The sequence below is a fragment of the Cucumis sativus genome, chromosome 4 (assembly GCF_000004075.3).
Source record: "Cucumis sativus cultivar 9930 chromosome 4, Cucumber_9930_V3, whole genome shotgun sequence".
NCBI lineage: Eukaryota > Viridiplantae > Streptophyta > Magnoliopsida > Cucurbitales > Cucurbitaceae > Cucumis > Cucumis sativus.
Window position 1 is genome coordinate 10,991,747 of NC_026658.2, and position 17,091 is coordinate 11,008,837.

Below are 17,091 nucleotides of genomic sequence, written 5' to 3' on the forward strand. Positions count from 1 at the left end.
AATTTGTCTTTAATATATTTTTTTGATAATTAAAATTTTATAAAACCGAAATGATCTAAAATGTTAAGTATTAAGATTCAATATATTGTTTACAAACTTCACAGAATTATAATATTTATAAGTTTGTAATATAATTTTAACAATATTAAAATTTCGAATTGAGTTAAGTGAATATGTAATTTTAAAACGTAAGTTTAGTTCAATGTAACTAAGAAAAGAGGTAAATGTTTCGTTTAAAATCAATATTCAATACTTGCTGAATAAAAAATAATATATAAAAACGAGTGATTAGTGAAGTTTGATGAACAGAGATATCACCAAAAACAAAATCAGGTTTTTACTAAAACTTACACGATCGCTAGGGTAGGGGTTATTTTTGCTTTGCAATTTTGTTTTTTAGGGCAAATTCTTATTCCTCAGTCTAGTAGGAGTCGCAAGCTTGCAGGCACCTCTCGGGATCTCTCTCCATTTTTGAAGGGTGCAATATATTGGCCATAGAGATTTGATTGGGGAAGAACACTTGGAAAGTAGGCAGTCGCTCACTTTTCCGATTGTCAGTTTCAACACGATGAAACAACGGGGAGGCTTTAATTCAGAATCTCTAGTAACCTTATGGGTATTTTGCACATCTCTAGCTCTAGCTCTAGCTCTAGCTCTAGCTCCAATTGTTGGATCAGTTTCGTCTCCAACGCACCAGTTCCGTGGAATTTCTCCTCAAGGTTCTTCGGTTTCCATCCCTTACACAATCTACTGAATCTTCAATTCATCATTCCTTTAATTTTAGTTTTCGAAATATTTCTGGGCACTGAGAATCTTTATCTTAACGTAGATGAGATGTATTACAAATCGTTCGACATGATCAAATGTAGAGACGGTTCCAAAAAATTTTCCAAGGCTCAGCTTAACGATAATTTCTGCGATTGCCCTGATGGCACAGATGAACCTGGTATCGATTTCTCTCTCTCCTCTCACTACATTTCCTTTTCTTTTTTCAATTCCTTAGGCCTTGATCTGCCTCAATCTTATACGTATTTAGTTCTTACTAGCATCTTAGTTGGTCAATGGGTTGTTATAGAAATTGCAGAAACTGCTATCGTTGCTTCCAGGCGTATTGTGATTTACTTATATCTTCGCTAGCCATTAGGTAGTGCAATTTTCATTGTTCTTGACAGTATGCATGTTCGCGGGTCTTCATTTCACTCCTCATATAATCTCCGGTATAACTTTTGGGCGAAGAAGCAAAATTATGACGTGGATTTGCAATGGGGTTTCGTTTTGGTTTCTTTATGAGTTATCAACAACTTTCTTCCATAGTTTTGTTAAATTGGCTCCGTTTGATGTGGGCTAGTTTATTGCATTTTCTGTAGTATATCATTTGTTCTATAAACCTTCAGTTTTTGGAGAGAAAGTTTTGCATTGTTTCAAACTCTCATGCGTATTGCTGACTTACTTTCATGATTGAAGGCAGATCTTTCAATTTTTTTATTATTTTTTTAATAAAGGTCTGCAGTCTGCACTGTTTCAAATTTTCATGCGTATTGATGACATACTTTCGTGATTGAAGGCACATCTGCATGCTCGAATGGGAAGTTCTATTGTCGAAATGCAGGGCATGTTCCACTGTTGTTGTTTTCTTCAAGGGTGAACGACAATATTTGTGGTAAGTTACTTCTCGACGGCAGCATCTCTCCATTTTGTAACCTTTAGTCCTTTTAGAATTCTAGTGTCTTTTGCAGCATGAATCCTGTAAGCTCATGCACTGACTGTATTGTGTGTTTGTTTTTATCTGTCAATTACATGCAGATTGTTGTGATGGAAGTGACGAATATGACAGCAAAGTCAAATGTCCAAATACGTGTTGGGAGGCTGGGAAAGTGGCAAGAGATAAATTGAAGAAAAGGATTTCAACCTTTGAAGAGGGTGTTAAAATTAGAAAACTAGATGTTGAGCATGCAAAAAAGGCAATAATCAAAGATGAGGCAGAGCTATTGGAGTTGAAAAATGAGGAAAAAGTATTAAAAGGGCTCGTTGAACAACTTAAAGGTCTAGTCATCCATACTTTTATGTTATTGTTTTTTCATTGTACTTCATTTTCATCATGACATGGAAAAACTTCCAATGTTTAAAATTTCGTGGCAGTGCCTATTGTTTGGTTAGAACTGTTGGAAATATTTTCAAACAGTTTATCAATCTCGATTGGGACCGTTTGGGCAATTTAAAAAATAAACTCAAAATATAACATCGGGATAAAATGTTTGCAAAAATAGCAAATGTTGATTGGTCTACTCAGTAAATTTTTTTAAAATGCCAAGTTTGCCATTCGTGCACGATTTTCATTGATAACCACTGTCAACGATAGCAATGGATAACACATTTCTCAAATTGAAAGCTATCACTAATAGCATCTCCCTTCCCTACCAGCACTGGGAAAACCATTAGCCACCTTACTCCCTCCTCCATCAAGCCCCTTCACTAGATGCCGACCCGATCTACTAAAAAAGTAATAACGACTTAGATCTCTCTTCCTTTCCAAAGCGCACTATTTTTCACCCTGACACCAAACACTCCATGACCATTGCAGTGCTGCCATCGGGTGTTGATTCAGATGCTTTTTTTATCTAGCCTAATGCCGTTATCTCCTTTATATCACATAGGAAAATGGTCTGACTATGATCTTCAAAATCGTTATGGTTTTTTCAACTTGACACCTCACTTGATGACCTTGGCCCCATGGTTTAATGAACCAGGCCTTTGCATAAAGGTGATCCCTGTGAGAAGACAACCCAACCAATTATCATTGAAGAGAAAAAAGGGAATGAGAGAAGTTTGAAATCTAGAAAGTTTTATCTCTTATGACAAAAAAGCAAAAGCTCTACTTAGAGAAGATTTTACATCAACTTGACTCTACGTCTTTTGACTATAGGGTTTCTACAAAGATAAATCTTCCTTTTTGGGCGTTTCATCAATCAACGTGCTTTTTATCTGCTTTTGTTTAAGGAAAATAACTTTTAAATCATACTTGACTTTTATGTATGGCCTATGGGCTCCCTCTCCTCCTTTTATGTTCATCTCTTCTTATCAATGGGGTTTTCTTCTCCTCTTTTCTTGGGTTTCTATGTATCTATCATGGTCCTCTCTTTGAACCACTCTGAATATTTCATTCATCGATGAAATGTTTCTTATCCAAAAAAGTTCTTATTGGTGTTCAGTTGGCTCCAATCGCAAATCTTCTTTGGATTAATGGTATTTTCTTTTTATGAAAAGAAAATGAAGCTTTGGATTAATGTTGCTAAAGCTCTCCTATCATCATTATGGTTGGAATGAAATCAATATTTTTTTCCCTCCAAAATTATTATTTTTCTAGGTATGATCGATTTGATTCGTCTAAGAAGTTTCTTCTTGGTATTCTCTATGGTTCTTTCAATCGAGATATTTCTCGAAGTTGGGAAGCTTTTTGTTTTCCCTTGTAATATTTTGTTACCAATGTTTTTATTTGACTTTTGCTTTGTGTTTTATTTGTACTAAGACATCCTGTTTTGTTTTGTTTGCCACATTCATTGTATTTTGGGTCTGGTATCTATTAGATGATACATAATTAAATTTACCTTTAGCCATTAGCTTAAGCTTTTGGGTTAATTTGTGATTTAAGATGATATCAGAGCAGGTGGTTCAGGAAGGTCTTGTGTACAAGCCCTTGCAATGATATTTTTTTCTCAGTTAAAATTGATTTTCACTTGTTGGACCTTCATATTTTGAGCTTAGATGATATATAATTAAATTTATCTTCACTCATTAGCTTAAACTTTTGGGTCAATTGGTAATTTAGGAGTATCTTTTCATTCCTTTAATGAAAAGTTCTGTATTTTATCAAAAAGTATTCTAAGTATACTTTTTAAGTGATTCTTTTTGTTTCTTGACTTGTCCTTTGTTCTTTTTATATCTTATGGTAATTTAATTTAACCTGCATTGTGTTGTATACAGAGCGCAAAGAGCAAATTGATAAGGTAGAAGAGGAGGAGAGATTATTGAAAGAAAAAGAAGCAAAGAAACATTTGGAGAGAGAAAATGATGAGACTAGAAAAATTGAGTCAACAGAAACAACTGATGTTGGGGAAAGCAAAACTCACGAGGAAGACAATTGGGAGAAAAATGAAGCTACAAAACATTATGACAAGGAGTATAAACAAGGAGAAGGCAACGATGATGATAAAATTGGTAATTGGGATGACTCTGCTTCAGATAAGGTTAGAAAAGTTTGTTTATTTTGAAGCTTAGACATCAGAAACCTTCAACATTTTTAGCATATGATGCTGAACGCCTACTACTTGTCTCTTATTCTGCATGTTTTGTTGGTTATTGTAGCTCATTTCTTTCCTGATACGTAATCCCCTCAGGCCACATCCTTTATGTTTTCTTATTCTTTCTTTACACTAAGATATTGTTTGGTTCCAAATTCAGGTGGTTAGTTTGTCTAGGTTGATCAGGAAAGAAAGACTGTAACACTGGATTTTTCCATAGAGTGGCTAATGGGAGAAGGAATAAGGATCTCATTGATCTTTTGATCCTTGATAATGGTATTATATTAGTACAAGAGACAATAAGGAGATTGAGGAGGAGATTGAGGAGGAGATTATGAAGTCCTATAATCTCCTCGGCCCTGAAGTGAGTGTTAAGCCTTTTTTGGAAGGTATTGATTGGAACCCCATTCTGCCTAGGGAGGATGAGGAGCTGATGAAGCCTTTTGCTCTGGAAGAGATTAAAACGACAGTTTTCAGTTGTGAAGGCGTCAAATCTCATGAGGCGGATGGGTTCTCTATGGCTTTCTTCCTAAAGAACTGGGATCTGGTTGAAAGGGAATTTGGAAGGGAGTCTTTAAGGAGTTCTTTGAAAGGGGTATTTTGAGTAGTTCGATGGTGGAAACTTCTGTGTCTGATCCCCACAAAGGATAATGCCAACAGAGTTAGGGATACCAAATCCTAAGTACCATTATCATTGTTAGGCATTCACCTCTTCAATCATCACACTGCGCCAGCCAGAATGAGACAATGTTTCATGAACGGTCTTAGGTATCGAGATAGAATCCAGACGAACCCGAAGGACAGAAGTCAAAGAAAGTTGGTCACGTTCCTCCACGTGCCAGCGTGTGTGATGGTGGGCAGCAACTTCTGGCAGCGCGTGTGACTTAGACACAGACTATTTTCTGGCTAAATTTTAGATTCTTGTAGATTGGCAAGTGGGCTTTTTTCCGAGTTGGGCGATGATGGAAAAAAAAACCACGCTGTATGACAGCGGATTCTGGTGATGGTGGCGAAAATGGTAGGGGATTTCAGCGACGGCAATGGGTCTGGACAACAAAGGAAATACTCCAGACCAAACTATTTTTTTAAAAAAGCTCTAAACCTAAAACTCTAAGGGTTCACAAATCTTCAAATTACTCTCAAAGCCCTCATTGCCCTAGGAACCAATACCCAGAGCTCTAATACCATGTGAAAGTTAGAGCAAAATATAAATATGAGAGAACTCCTTACTTCATTCTATAGAATAGAATTCAATATATATATGTAGAAACCCTAAATAAAAACTAGTAAATTATAATAAAGGACAAAAGACTAATAAGCTCCTATAATTACGTATATACTATCACACATCATATCATGAGAAGGTTTGTTTCTTTATTGTTTTCTGGGGTGTGTGCTATTATGTTAGATTGTTGGGGTGAGTGGAAGAATCATGTGGTTAAAGGGTTGGATAGGGATCTTAGTGATGTTTGGTCCCTTGTAGTTTTCACGTTTTCTGCTATGTATTGATTTCAAAGACCTTATGTAACCATTTTTAGGTTCTATTTTTATTTTGTGTGGTTGAAGTCCCTTCTTTTAGCCTATTGCATTTAATCAATAATTTGTGAGATAAGATATAGTATGGTCTACTATCTATATCTAAAATATGCAAATTATTGGCTGAATGCTATAGGCTATGGATTTTGAAATATTTGGGCACAATGTTCTCTTCCTTCATGTTCTCATATTGGCACCTCTTTAGCAGGCTAGGATGGAAGAAGTTGATTCAGAACTTGAAGCTCACCTTTCTAATAAACCTGAAACAGAAGCATCATTGCCGAAAGAGGTAGAAGAGGTGAAATCTTTATGTTTGAATGTTTAATCTCTCGTTCTTGCGTCCATCAGTGATCAGTCAATGGCGGTGTTCTATACTGAATCATAGATTCTTTTTATACATATATATATATATATATATATATATATATATCTTTTAAATATGTTTTGATGTAGGATACAGCAGTAGAGAAGGACCCACTGGCTAAATCTGAAACTGGAGAAAGTGCTGAAACTAAAGAATCATCTGAAGAAGTCCTGAAAAAGGTATTTATTTCTATTTAACAATATTTTCTTTCAGGAAACTTGATTGAAGTTTGGCATCATTTGATAATGTGGTTGCTGTGCTACTTTATTAAGTCTATTTGATGACATTAGTATGAAAATTTTGGCCGGTATGTTGGTCCTTTCATAGAATCCTCTATGCTTTTTCTTATAATAATTATTAATGAATATCAATGACAGAATATTTAGACAAAATATATTGTAAAGAATTGTTCAATCGATATCGTGAGGTCATTTTGTTTGATGAATGCTTGGTACAAGAGATATAGGAAACCTTTGATGCAAAAGTGAGACTAGAAAATGGAGGATGCTTAGAAAACGGGAGTACTTGATAAGTTCAAATTTGGGTTTTAGTGTCAGATAAAGCAAGAACTTTTTGACTTCCAATAACTCTTTGGAAACTCCTTTATTTCTGATCTTAGATTGGTTTACTTGCTCTCTGTTTCTTTTGCTCTTCCAGTTATTTGTTTAGGTCAGCAAACCATTTTTTTTTTCTCAGCCAGAAATATGACTTTTGCTTCTCATAATATGTTTGTGTGCAGTACGTCCTGGATTGGATTTCAATTTACTCCTATTTAGTCCATCAGAAATTCAATTCTTAGTCTAAAGATTCAAACTTTAGCTCATAAATTCAATAGATCCTTTAACTTAAATCTTAAAGGCCATCTGTTCCACTGTTCATTTAAATTCTATGATTTCTGTCCCTGGTTCAATTGTATTCAATTTTGGTGAAATTTTTGGCAGAATGATGGTAGTCCAGAGTTGTCTAAGGAAGAGTTGGGCCGCCTTGTTGCTTCTCGTTGGACAGGAGAAAATACTGAAGAACAGTCGAGAAACAAGGATAGTACGAATGATAGTGATGAGGAAAGTCATGATATCTCAAAAGAAGCCTATGAAAATGACGGTTATGCTTCAGAGACCGATGATGATAACCAAAGATACGATGATGACTTAGAGGGTGATTTGGAAGATACCAGAGACGAATTTCATGATGATTCTACTTCATCTGAGAGATATTATTCAGATACAGAAATGGATTCAACAGGTTGAAAATCGGTTTCTCTTATCCAACTCATTTAATTTATAATATTGCTTTAACTGCCTCTGGTTGTGAATTTTTTTATTATTTATTAATTATTATTTGTAATTGCGTGTCTAGATGTGGAAACCCAAAGTAACCCCTCCTGGCTTGAGAAGATACAAAAAACAGTTCGAAATGTCCTCAAAGCTGTTAATATATTCCAGGCTCCAGTGAACCAATCAGGTAAAATACAAGCTTACAAATTCATGGTGTTCAACACTTGGCATTCAGAGTTAACCACATGAAAATGGTTGTGTTGCATTTTCATTCATCAGATGCTGCTAATGTGCGCAAGGAATATGAGGAGTCCAGTGCCAAGTTAACGAAAATTCAGTCAAGGATCTCAAGTTTATCTCAAAAGCTAAAGAATGATTTTGGTTAGTGCAAGATGTACTGTTTCCACGTTTATTATGCAACACCAGCTTAGAATATGAAAATTTAATTCAATATTCTTCTGTTGTCTGATTGTAGGTCCAGAGAAGGAGTTCTATTCATTCTATGACCAATGTTTTGAAATCAAGGAGAACAAGTAGCTAATTTTTCCCTTCACTTTTTTTTAAAAAAAAAATTCTAGGATTTTTCCAATGCTAATTGAATTTGTATGTTCGTCTGCTTAATATCAAGTATTGGTTTCTTTGTCCAGATACGTTTACAAAATCTGTCCTTACAAACAAGCTTCACAGGTTGAGGGGCATTCAACAACTCGTTTGGGGTAGGTATTTAGTAATCGATGATCTATATATTTATTTCGTCAAATAATCTTTTGTGTAAATTTGAGTTACTAGACTGCTAGGATACTGATTGGAGCTCATGCAAGCGTCAGAGTCTCCTCTCACACAGATTTAGTCCCTCGAGTAGACTAGTACACGTAGTCTAGACTTCTTTTGTTTTACTTTGTTGTCCTTTTCCCAGATAAAATCTCAAGTTATTAGCAAACTTAGTATGACTATTGACTCTACTCTTCTTTCTTAACGTGATATATTTTTTTTTAACCAGGCGCTGGGATAAATTTGAAGATTCATACAGGGTTATGTTTTTTTCAAGTGGGGATAAGTGCTGGAATGGACCTGATAGAAGCTTAAAGGTGTCTTGTGAATAATTTTACTTGTGAAAATTTAGAACTTGCCATAAAGACATTGTTGAACAGAGTATAATAACTACTTCCTGATAATATGTTTGACAAAACTTAGACGTAAGATTAGTTCAGGTATATTGAAGGCAATCGCCTATCAAATAGCAGGAGTGGAGAACCAACTTCCGTCTCTTTGACAGTTTCGTGTTTATTTTCCAGGTTAAGCTAAGATGTGGGGTTAAAAATGGCATAACCGATGTAGATGAACCAAGCCGTTGCGAGTAAGTCTCTCCCTCCCTCTCTCTCCCCTTCCTTCTCTCTCTCTCTCTCTCTCTCTCTCTCGTGTGTGACAGCACATTGTGAGTTTGTGACAGGTACGTGGCATTGTTATCAACCCCAGCTGTTTGTGTAGAGGAAAAGCTTCAGGTTTCATTTATTGTTTTTTCATGTCCCCAATTCATTACGATGTTAGATAATATTAGACTTTCCACACTGACGACACCCACTTAATGTTCCATAGGAACTGAAAAACAAGTTGGACATGCTGAGTAAAGAAGAGGCAGAGAAGCATGATGAACTTTGAACTTCAGAGATTGAATTTTCTTCAGAATACAACGGGTGGGAAGAGTGTCTGGCTGTGTTAGATCATCGTTCTACTCTAGTGGTAGTTGGTGTTATTTAAGAGTAGTTTTTCTTCTTGCAGGCTAAAGGAAAGGTTTTTTTTTCTAAATCAGGTGTAGTTCTTTTATGGGTCGCGGGAGTGAAATTTACCTCATCCCCATTTTCGGACGTGGGATCTGCGAGACTAGTTTATGCAATTAATCTCGATAACCCTATCAGGCCATCTTCTTTGTGGACTAATTTATACTAATAGACGGAATGTCCAAATTATGACGAACAAAATGGAGACTTGTACTAGATCAGTTATATATACATACACACATTCATTTGAATTTCTTTCATATTTGTACTCCAATTTGTTTGATTTTATTTTCTTTATTTTAACAGTAATACCATAGAACTTCCATTGAATTTTCTAGTGGTCAATAAAAAACGAGTTTAAGTTACAACAATGACTATCTACTAGATATAATATTCACCAGGGGTTTGAAGATTTGGATTGTAACAAGAATTACTGAGATTTAAAGAAATATTGTCATAAAATGAGTGATTTTATGAGTTTGACTGTAAATGAGTCTAAATTTATTTAATATTAAATTTTGGATTATATTATATTATGTTTCTATTTCATCATAGTTCAACGAGGGTCTTGTTGAAGTACATGGCCTTACCCAAAGGATTTCTCAAGTCTATGTAAGGTTGCCACAGTGCTAAGCTTGAATACATGTTGAGGCTAAACCAAAGAACTCCCAAAAAGGGAATGTCTTATCGAAGATCTAGCTTAGGAAATAATTCTCGGCTTGAATACATGTCGAGGCTAAACCAAAGAACTCGCCAAAAAGGGAATGTCTTATCGAAGATCTAGCTTAGGAAATGGAGATAAAATAAAATAAAAACAATAATTTAAAAACCACCTGAAAAATGATTAGACCATCGACGGATTTGGATTTAGTAAAGGTTTAGGGGCAACTCCTTAATTCTATCGTTTTTATATAATATATATAAAAAACTATTTTTAATACCGATCGATAACTTAGTGATTACTCTACATATCCATTTAAATTAAAGCTATTCAACTTCATCTATTTTATTATTTTTATAAAATGCAATATCCTTTTGTCGTTCAAACTTGTTAGTCTTGAATATCACGTTTAAAGTTATTCACTAATATAAATCCATGATATAAAAGTAAGCTTATTTTAATATAAAAGACATCACGTTTAGCAAAAACATTTTTGAACTTCTATGTCAATGGACACATTAATTGATTCAAATAATTTCGTAAAAATTGAGCGTCTATATTTCCATCAACACCCCACCTTTGAGCACAAATTACAAAAAAGTGTGATTTAAGAAAAAAAAATGAAAAAAAGTGTGTGAACGTACGCGATGCGATGAGGTAGCGCCACGCCTTCACAGTTGACCTCAAAAACCCGAAAATGCTCCTCCTGCCTTTCGATTCTGATTTACTAAACCTTGTCCTCGCTCTTCATTCAATCGAAGCCTTTTCAATATCTTCCATCCGATCAACGATCCGCCCTTTTTTCTCTGTTTCATCTAATCCATTCTCCACTTTTCTGGATCTTCTTCTTCTTCTTCTTCCTCCTCCTCCAGGAAAGATTTAACCCTTTGATCTTTCATTCCCTCATCATTCACGTTCACAATCAACCACAAGAAATGGACGGATTAGTGATTGAGAAGAAACCCAAAACTAAGATTGTCTGCACCCTAGGGCCGGCATCCAGGTCCGTGCCCATGATCGAGAAGCTCTTGAAAGCTGGGATGAATGTTGCTCGTTTCAACTTCTCTCATGGATCCCACGCTTATCACCAGGAGACGCTCGACAATCTCAGGGCCGGAATGGAGAATACTGGTATTCTCTGCGCCGTCATGCTTGACACCAAGGTTTCTCTCATCCTTCTTTCCCTTATTTTTACAATATCATCATCTTATCATTCTACTTGATGAAACCCCCCCATTTCTCGCTCTTCATTTCTACGTATCTACTTTCCTCTTCTGATCCAGATAATCTGAAATTTCTCTTCATATCTCTACGTTTCATTTTTCTTTTCTTTCTTTCTTTATTATTATTTTGTTTTAGTTTTTTTCTCTTAGACTCACAGATATATTGGTATTTTTCTAGTTATGCTTTGGATGTTTCCAGATAATCTAAAAGTCGCTTTCCTTGTGACAATTTTCCTAAAACTGCTCAATTTGTTTGGTATAGCTTACGAGTACTAATCTGTAGCCACTTACACCTTTACACAAACTTATTATTTGCAAAATTATCAGTCGATTTCCAACATATTTTTTACAGGAAAAACATGAACAAGTAGATCAACACCTCGACTTTTTATGTACTTGCAAAATTCATTTTGTGACATACCATTCTTATTCTCTGTTGTGTAATACAACTACATCTGAAGTTTTAAACTTATCAATGAATCATGTCTATAGTAATGACACCGCCATTATTTGGAGATGCACCGTCCGTATCTTTCACCTCTCAATTTAAAGGAATGCATGAAAACAACTGTTTTTAGCCTTGAATTTCATATGAAAACAGGGCCCAGAAATTCGAACTGGATTTTTGAAAGATGGCAAACCCATCCAACTAAAACAAGGGCAGGAGATAACCATATCTACCGACTACAGCTTGAAGGGTGATGAGAATATGATATGTATGAGCTACAAAAAGTTAGCCGAGGATGTAAAGCCAGGGAGCGTAATACTTTGCTCGGATGGTACAATCTCATTTTCAGTTCTATCTTGTGACAAAAAATTGGGTTTGGTACAATGTCGCTGTGAGAACTCTGCAGTTCTTGGTGAAAGGAAAAATGTTAACTTGCCTGGAGTTATAGTGGATCTCCCTACCCTTACAGAAAAAGATAAGGAAGATATACTAGAATGGGGAGTTCCAAATAAAATTGATATGATTGCTCTATCTTTTGTTCGGAAAGGTTCTGATCTTGTGGAGGTCCGGAAGTTGCTTGGAAAGCATGCCAAAAGTATTCTTCTCATGTCAAAGGTACATTCAGTTACATGAAAATTTTCCGTGAAAATAAGTTTCTATTCATGACGATGTCAAAATTAAGAGTTTAATTTTCCGTGAAATAAGTTTCTATTCGTGAGGATGACAAAAGTTAAAATTTTTGCATGTATAGAAGAAGGTTAAAATAGCATTTTGGTCCTTGTATTTCAGATTTTGTTTTGTCTTTGTACGTTCACTTGTTCAATTTTAGTCTTTTTTATTTTCAATTAATCTTATAATTATTTATTGTAGTTAGCTTCTTGTTGATTGTTCTTGAAAGAAAATTCTCTTAAGAGCATCTCCTTTATAAATTGTAAAAATTATATTACGTAGTGTCATCATTTAATCAATTTTTATGAAAATTAAATTTGGTGGAGTAAATCTAAGATTTTTTTATCTTTTATCTTTTTTACTTTTAAATAGACAACTTAATTTAAGATTCATTGAAAGTACATGGACTAGAATTAGACCAGGGACCAAAATGGAAAAATGGAACAAAACCTAAAGTACAAAATCAAAATAGTATTTTAACTAAAAATTACTTAGCGGGATTGTAGCCTTAATATTGAAATTTCCCCTGAAATTCTAAAATGTACTAAAGAAGAAAACCAAGCAGGACAAATGATATTTGGGATCGCTTATTCTATGTACTGTAACATGTCTGTACTAAAAGCAATTTCAGCCCTGTTATCTATCTGGAATTTGACCCACAGGTTGAGAATCAAGAAGGTGTGGCAAATTTTGACGACATACTGGCCAATTCAGATGCATTCATGGTTGCAAGGGGTGACTTGGGAATGGAAATTCCAATTGAGAAGATATTTTTGGCGCAGAAAGTGATGATATACAAGTGCAACATCCAGGGAAAACCTGTTGTCACAGCAACACAGATGCTGGAATCAATGATTAAATCTCCTAGGCCAACTAGAGCTGAAGCCACTGATGTTGCAAATGCTGTTCTTGATGGGACAGATTGCGTAATGTTAAGTGGTGAAACGGCTGCTGGAGCATATCCTGAACTTGCTGTTAGAACAATGGCAAAAATATGTGTTGAAGCTGAAAGCACCCTTGATTATGGTGATGTCTTTAAAAGAATTATGGAACATTCACCAGTTCCCATGAGCCCATTAGAAAGCCTGGCTTCTTCTGCTGTTAGGACTGCAAACTCAGCCAAGGCAGCTCTTATACTTGTCCTAACTAGAGGAGGAAGCACAGCAAAATTGGTGGCCAAGTATAGGCCAGGAACGCCGATCTTGTCTGTAGTTGTCCCTGAGATTAAGACAGATTCATTTGATTGGTCATGCAGTGATGAAGCTCCAGCAAGGCATAGCTTAATCTTTCGAGGTTTGGTACCGGTTCTTAGCACAGCCTCAGCAAGGTCGTCTCATGCAGAGACAACTGAAGAAGCAATAGAGTTTGCTATTCAGCATGCAAAGTCCAAGGGCCTCTGCAAAAATGGAGATTCTGTGGTGGCTCTTCACCGGGTCGGTACAGCTTCTGTTATCAAGATATTGACTGTGAAGTAGTAATCATGCGGTGTGAAGTATTTTTTTTTCTTGCCATTCACCACGATCACAGATTAAATCAAATAATTGCTCTTGATTTTCATCATTGTTTTTGGGGTCGTTGAGACCACCAGTTTAACTTACACTCTATCCTCTGTGATACAGGCAATGTCGTGTTACTGGAAACCAAACACTATTTTTGTTTTGAAACAATTATGCTTTGTTCATCAATAAATTGTTACCGTTTGCCAGGCATCTTGGATGTTAAATTAGAAAAGATTCTCCCGCGTTTGTTTGACTGCTGCCATCAAGTGGATAGAAATTTCAATTATATTATTGTTTCCGAGCTTATGAACCAAGAGACTTCAGTTGAGAGTCCCTTTTTAACTTTCGCGGGTCACCATATCATTTATTTTTTCTTTACGACTGTTCATCACTCTTTTTAAGATTTTGATCTTTACATTGCTTTATTCTCAATAGAACGCAATGCTGCAGATGATTTTTGATAATGAATTTAACATCTTAATGCACCAGGGGAAGGCCATACCAGCTTTCTGTATGTCTATACTATATACTAAAGCTTTAAAGGGATCCTTCTCAAGGGAAAAACGAGTTGAGAAGGGTCTATTTTCTATTTAGGTAAATTGCAAATTAATTTATTGACAATTAAATACATATTTAATATTTGACATTGATCTCATAGTTTTTCATTCTCGTGAACTTGTACCTATTCTGCTTTAGGATTCCGTATGTATTAGCTATAATTATTTCAAGCAACGAAAAAATATATATATAATAAACCAAAACAATAACTCTCCCTCTCTCTATATATTCGTAGTTAATAATAAACCACTTCTTTCTACCGTTTCAAAATATGAAATGAAGATTAAACTCCAACCAAGAATATGCTAAAATAATCACATTTTTTTCTTCTTTTAATATTATATAACTCACTGTGAATTTTTAAAAGTGCATCATAGGTAGAAATTTAAATTAAAACTAGAGGGATGACTATATCGCAAAAAAGAAGACTATTTACAAAATAAGGTAAAAATATAGCAAAAATTTCAAATCAGCTACAAAAGAGTAATAAATTTTGGTATATTTTTTGAAAATGTTCCTCAAAATTACATAGCCTACAAATATCATTCCCGTTATATGTTTCAAAATCACTGGGGATGAAAGTTATTATTCCTACAGACACGCATATATATGGGCGAGTACGCAGCCAATATCGTTGACCCTGCCACAAAACACAGAGTGAGATGATATCTGTAGTTGAATTTAAGGTGCAGGTGTTTTCGGAGGTCAAGAAATAGAAACAAAAGCAGAGATAAGGGTGCAAAGGCATATACAATATTGGTAAAATATTAAGAAGAGAAATTGTTCTACTGAGAACAGGAGGCAAAACATCTGTATAGTATAATTAATATAAGTATAACACACACACATACATACACATACATAAGCAAGCACGCAGAGCAGAAGCAGGATATTCAAATGGAAGTGTGATCCCTTTGAGAATCACTTGCACTTCCAGCCGAGGAGTTTCCTTGGGAAGTAAACAAGCCATTAAAAGGCCATGGAAACGAAAACCTCCTCCCAGACTCAGATGAATTTCTCCCCTCAATCTCCCCGCTGCCATTGCCATTACCATTATTGAGGTCGCTCATGAACCTCGCAGCAGACCCACCATCAACATCACGCTTGGATTCATCCCCAGGCAATTGATGCCTACAAACTGGGCAAGAACTATGCAGCTCCAACCATGGCAGAATACAACCTGTATGAAATTTATGCTTACATGGCATCTCCTTGGCTTCTTCATCCACCTCAAACTCATCCAAACACACTGAACATTGCAAACAGCTATCCTCCTCAAGTTCAACCCTCACGGTGGGCAGCGCATCAACTGCCTCCTTCTGTGCTGGTGGAGTGCCATATCTGTTGGGATCATTCTCGGCTATATGTTGCAATAACAAATCCAAACCAGGTCCTACGAAATAATCACCCAGCGACCCAATGGAGTTTTGGTTTTGATTTTGATTCTCACCTCCTTGAACTACAATGGTCTGATTGAAGGGATTTATAAGAATAACCCTCTCTCTTTCTCTGCTCCTCTCTCCTCATAACTATTCTCTGATTCAGCAGTTGCAATTCCAGCCCTGATACCTTGGAGCAACTGAAGAATGGTAGCTGAACTTCTCCTCCTCCTAATGACTGAATCAAGCTCAGTCGTCTCACTACTCACACGATTCCCCTCGCCATCCTCATGCTCATTATCATCATCGTCGTCGTCAAACTCTAGATGTCTGAATCTTCGTCGCCCGCGGGGATTTCCCATCATACCCAGCAAGATCGGAGCCCAGAGAGACAAAGCTCGCTCCGACCCAAAATCGGATTCGAGCTCGTTGTTATTATTGTTATTGTTGTTGTTATCGTTATTGTCGCTGGAAATACCATTTCCTATCTCCTCAACAAAGCCGCTGCGGCAGAAGGGGCATTTAATTTCCACGTCAACGATGGGATTCACCATTTGAGAACACATGTGACACCAATATCTGGTTGCAATTAACTCGTCCATCGTCTCCTCAAAAAATTGTATTGTAGTAGTGGGATGATCACTCGCAGCCTTCCGGTATTATGTTTTCTGTAGAAATGTAAGAAAATGGTCACAAACCGTACATGTAGCCAGGTGATGGGGGGGAATCCGTCCGATCAGATGTGAGACGTGGAACGCGCAAAAACTTGGAAACCGTACACAGATCCCAGATCCACCGTTAAAGGGTCAACCGTCAAAAGAAAAGGATGAAAAGTGGAAAGAACAAAAAAAAAAAAAAGCAAGCAATAGCAAGAAGGATGGGAGGAGGAAAACAAAGAAGAAGAAGGAATTACTTAAAAGCGAAGCGTATGATGAGGAATTCCAGGAATCTGTGCGGTCGGTCCGACTAGGAAACGGCGAATTGAATTGAATAAGAGGAGGCCGTGGCGAAGGAGAGAGAGAGAGAATTCAACGTTATAAACAACAAAAAGGTAAATAATAAAAAGATCCTCTCTCCCTCTCTCTTTCTCTGGACAACCCGACCCTTCCTATCCGCTTCTTCAAACTCTCTTTCTCTCTCTCTCTCTCCCTTTATTGCATTTATTTTACTATTTGTTATTGTTATTTTCTTATTTAACCAAAAAGAAAAGAAAAGAAAAAAAAAAACTGTTTACTATTTCATTTTTTCCTCTCTAATCTACATTCCCATTGCCCATTTTTTCCTAATTCACATGTAATCTTTTTTTAGATTAAAAGTTTTATCACTCATCCATAATTATTATACTAGTTTTTAACTCGTCTCTAGCTTTCTTTTTTCTTCGCAATTAATTTTTCTTCCGATTGT

At 36.0% G+C, this 17,091-nt stretch overlaps 3 protein-coding genes across 8 annotated transcripts; 2 read left to right on the top strand and 1 right to left on the bottom strand.

The window, feature by feature from the left end:
* The first annotated feature begins 347 nt into the window (after positions 1–347).
* On the top strand, positions 348–9,510 carry LOC101221877 (glucosidase 2 subunit beta). Of its 6 annotated transcripts, none has more exons than XM_011655213.2 (17): positions 348–719; positions 830–946; positions 1,565–1,660; positions 1,804–2,043; positions 3,982–4,244; positions 6,040–6,132; positions 6,288–6,377; positions 7,140–7,440; positions 7,555–7,659; positions 7,752–7,853; positions 7,948–8,005; positions 8,120–8,188; positions 8,473–8,560; positions 8,768–8,829; positions 8,923–8,974; positions 9,069–9,166; positions 9,252–9,510. In XM_011655213.2, the coding sequence occupies exons 1-16, from the start codon at positions 569–571 to the stop codon at positions 9,129–9,131; spliced, it is 1,950 nt and encodes a 649-aa protein (XP_011653515.1). In that variant the 5' UTR covers positions 348–568; the 3' UTR covers positions 9,132–9,166; positions 9,252–9,510. The 6 variants fall into 6 exon arrangements, with proteins under 6 accessions (XP_011653515.1, XP_011653516.1, XP_011653514.1 ...); XM_011655214.2 differs by having other exon boundaries at positions 9,283–9,510; XM_011655212.2 differs by having other exon boundaries at positions 9,069–9,510.
* Positions 9,511–10,558: 1,048 nt separating this feature from the next.
* On the top strand, positions 10,559–13,974 carry LOC101216029 (pyruvate kinase, cytosolic isozyme). The gene is made up of 3 exons (XM_004149588.3): positions 10,559–11,074; positions 11,736–12,197; positions 12,914–13,974. The coding sequence occupies exons 1-3, from the start codon at positions 10,847–10,849 to the stop codon at positions 13,724–13,726; spliced, it is 1,503 nt and encodes a 500-aa protein (XP_004149636.1). The 5' UTR covers positions 10,559–10,846; the 3' UTR covers positions 13,727–13,974.
* A 1,065-nt stretch (positions 13,975–15,039) lies between these two features.
* On the bottom strand, positions 15,040–16,815 carry LOC101216515 (E3 ubiquitin-protein ligase SIRP1). The gene is given in 2 exon segments (XM_031883957.1): positions 15,040–15,828; positions 15,831–16,815. Coding segments are annotated over 2 exon segments (1,086 nt in total). The 5' UTR covers positions 16,290–16,815; the 3' UTR covers positions 15,040–15,201.
* Between the last annotated feature and the right edge of the window lie 276 nt (positions 16,816–17,091).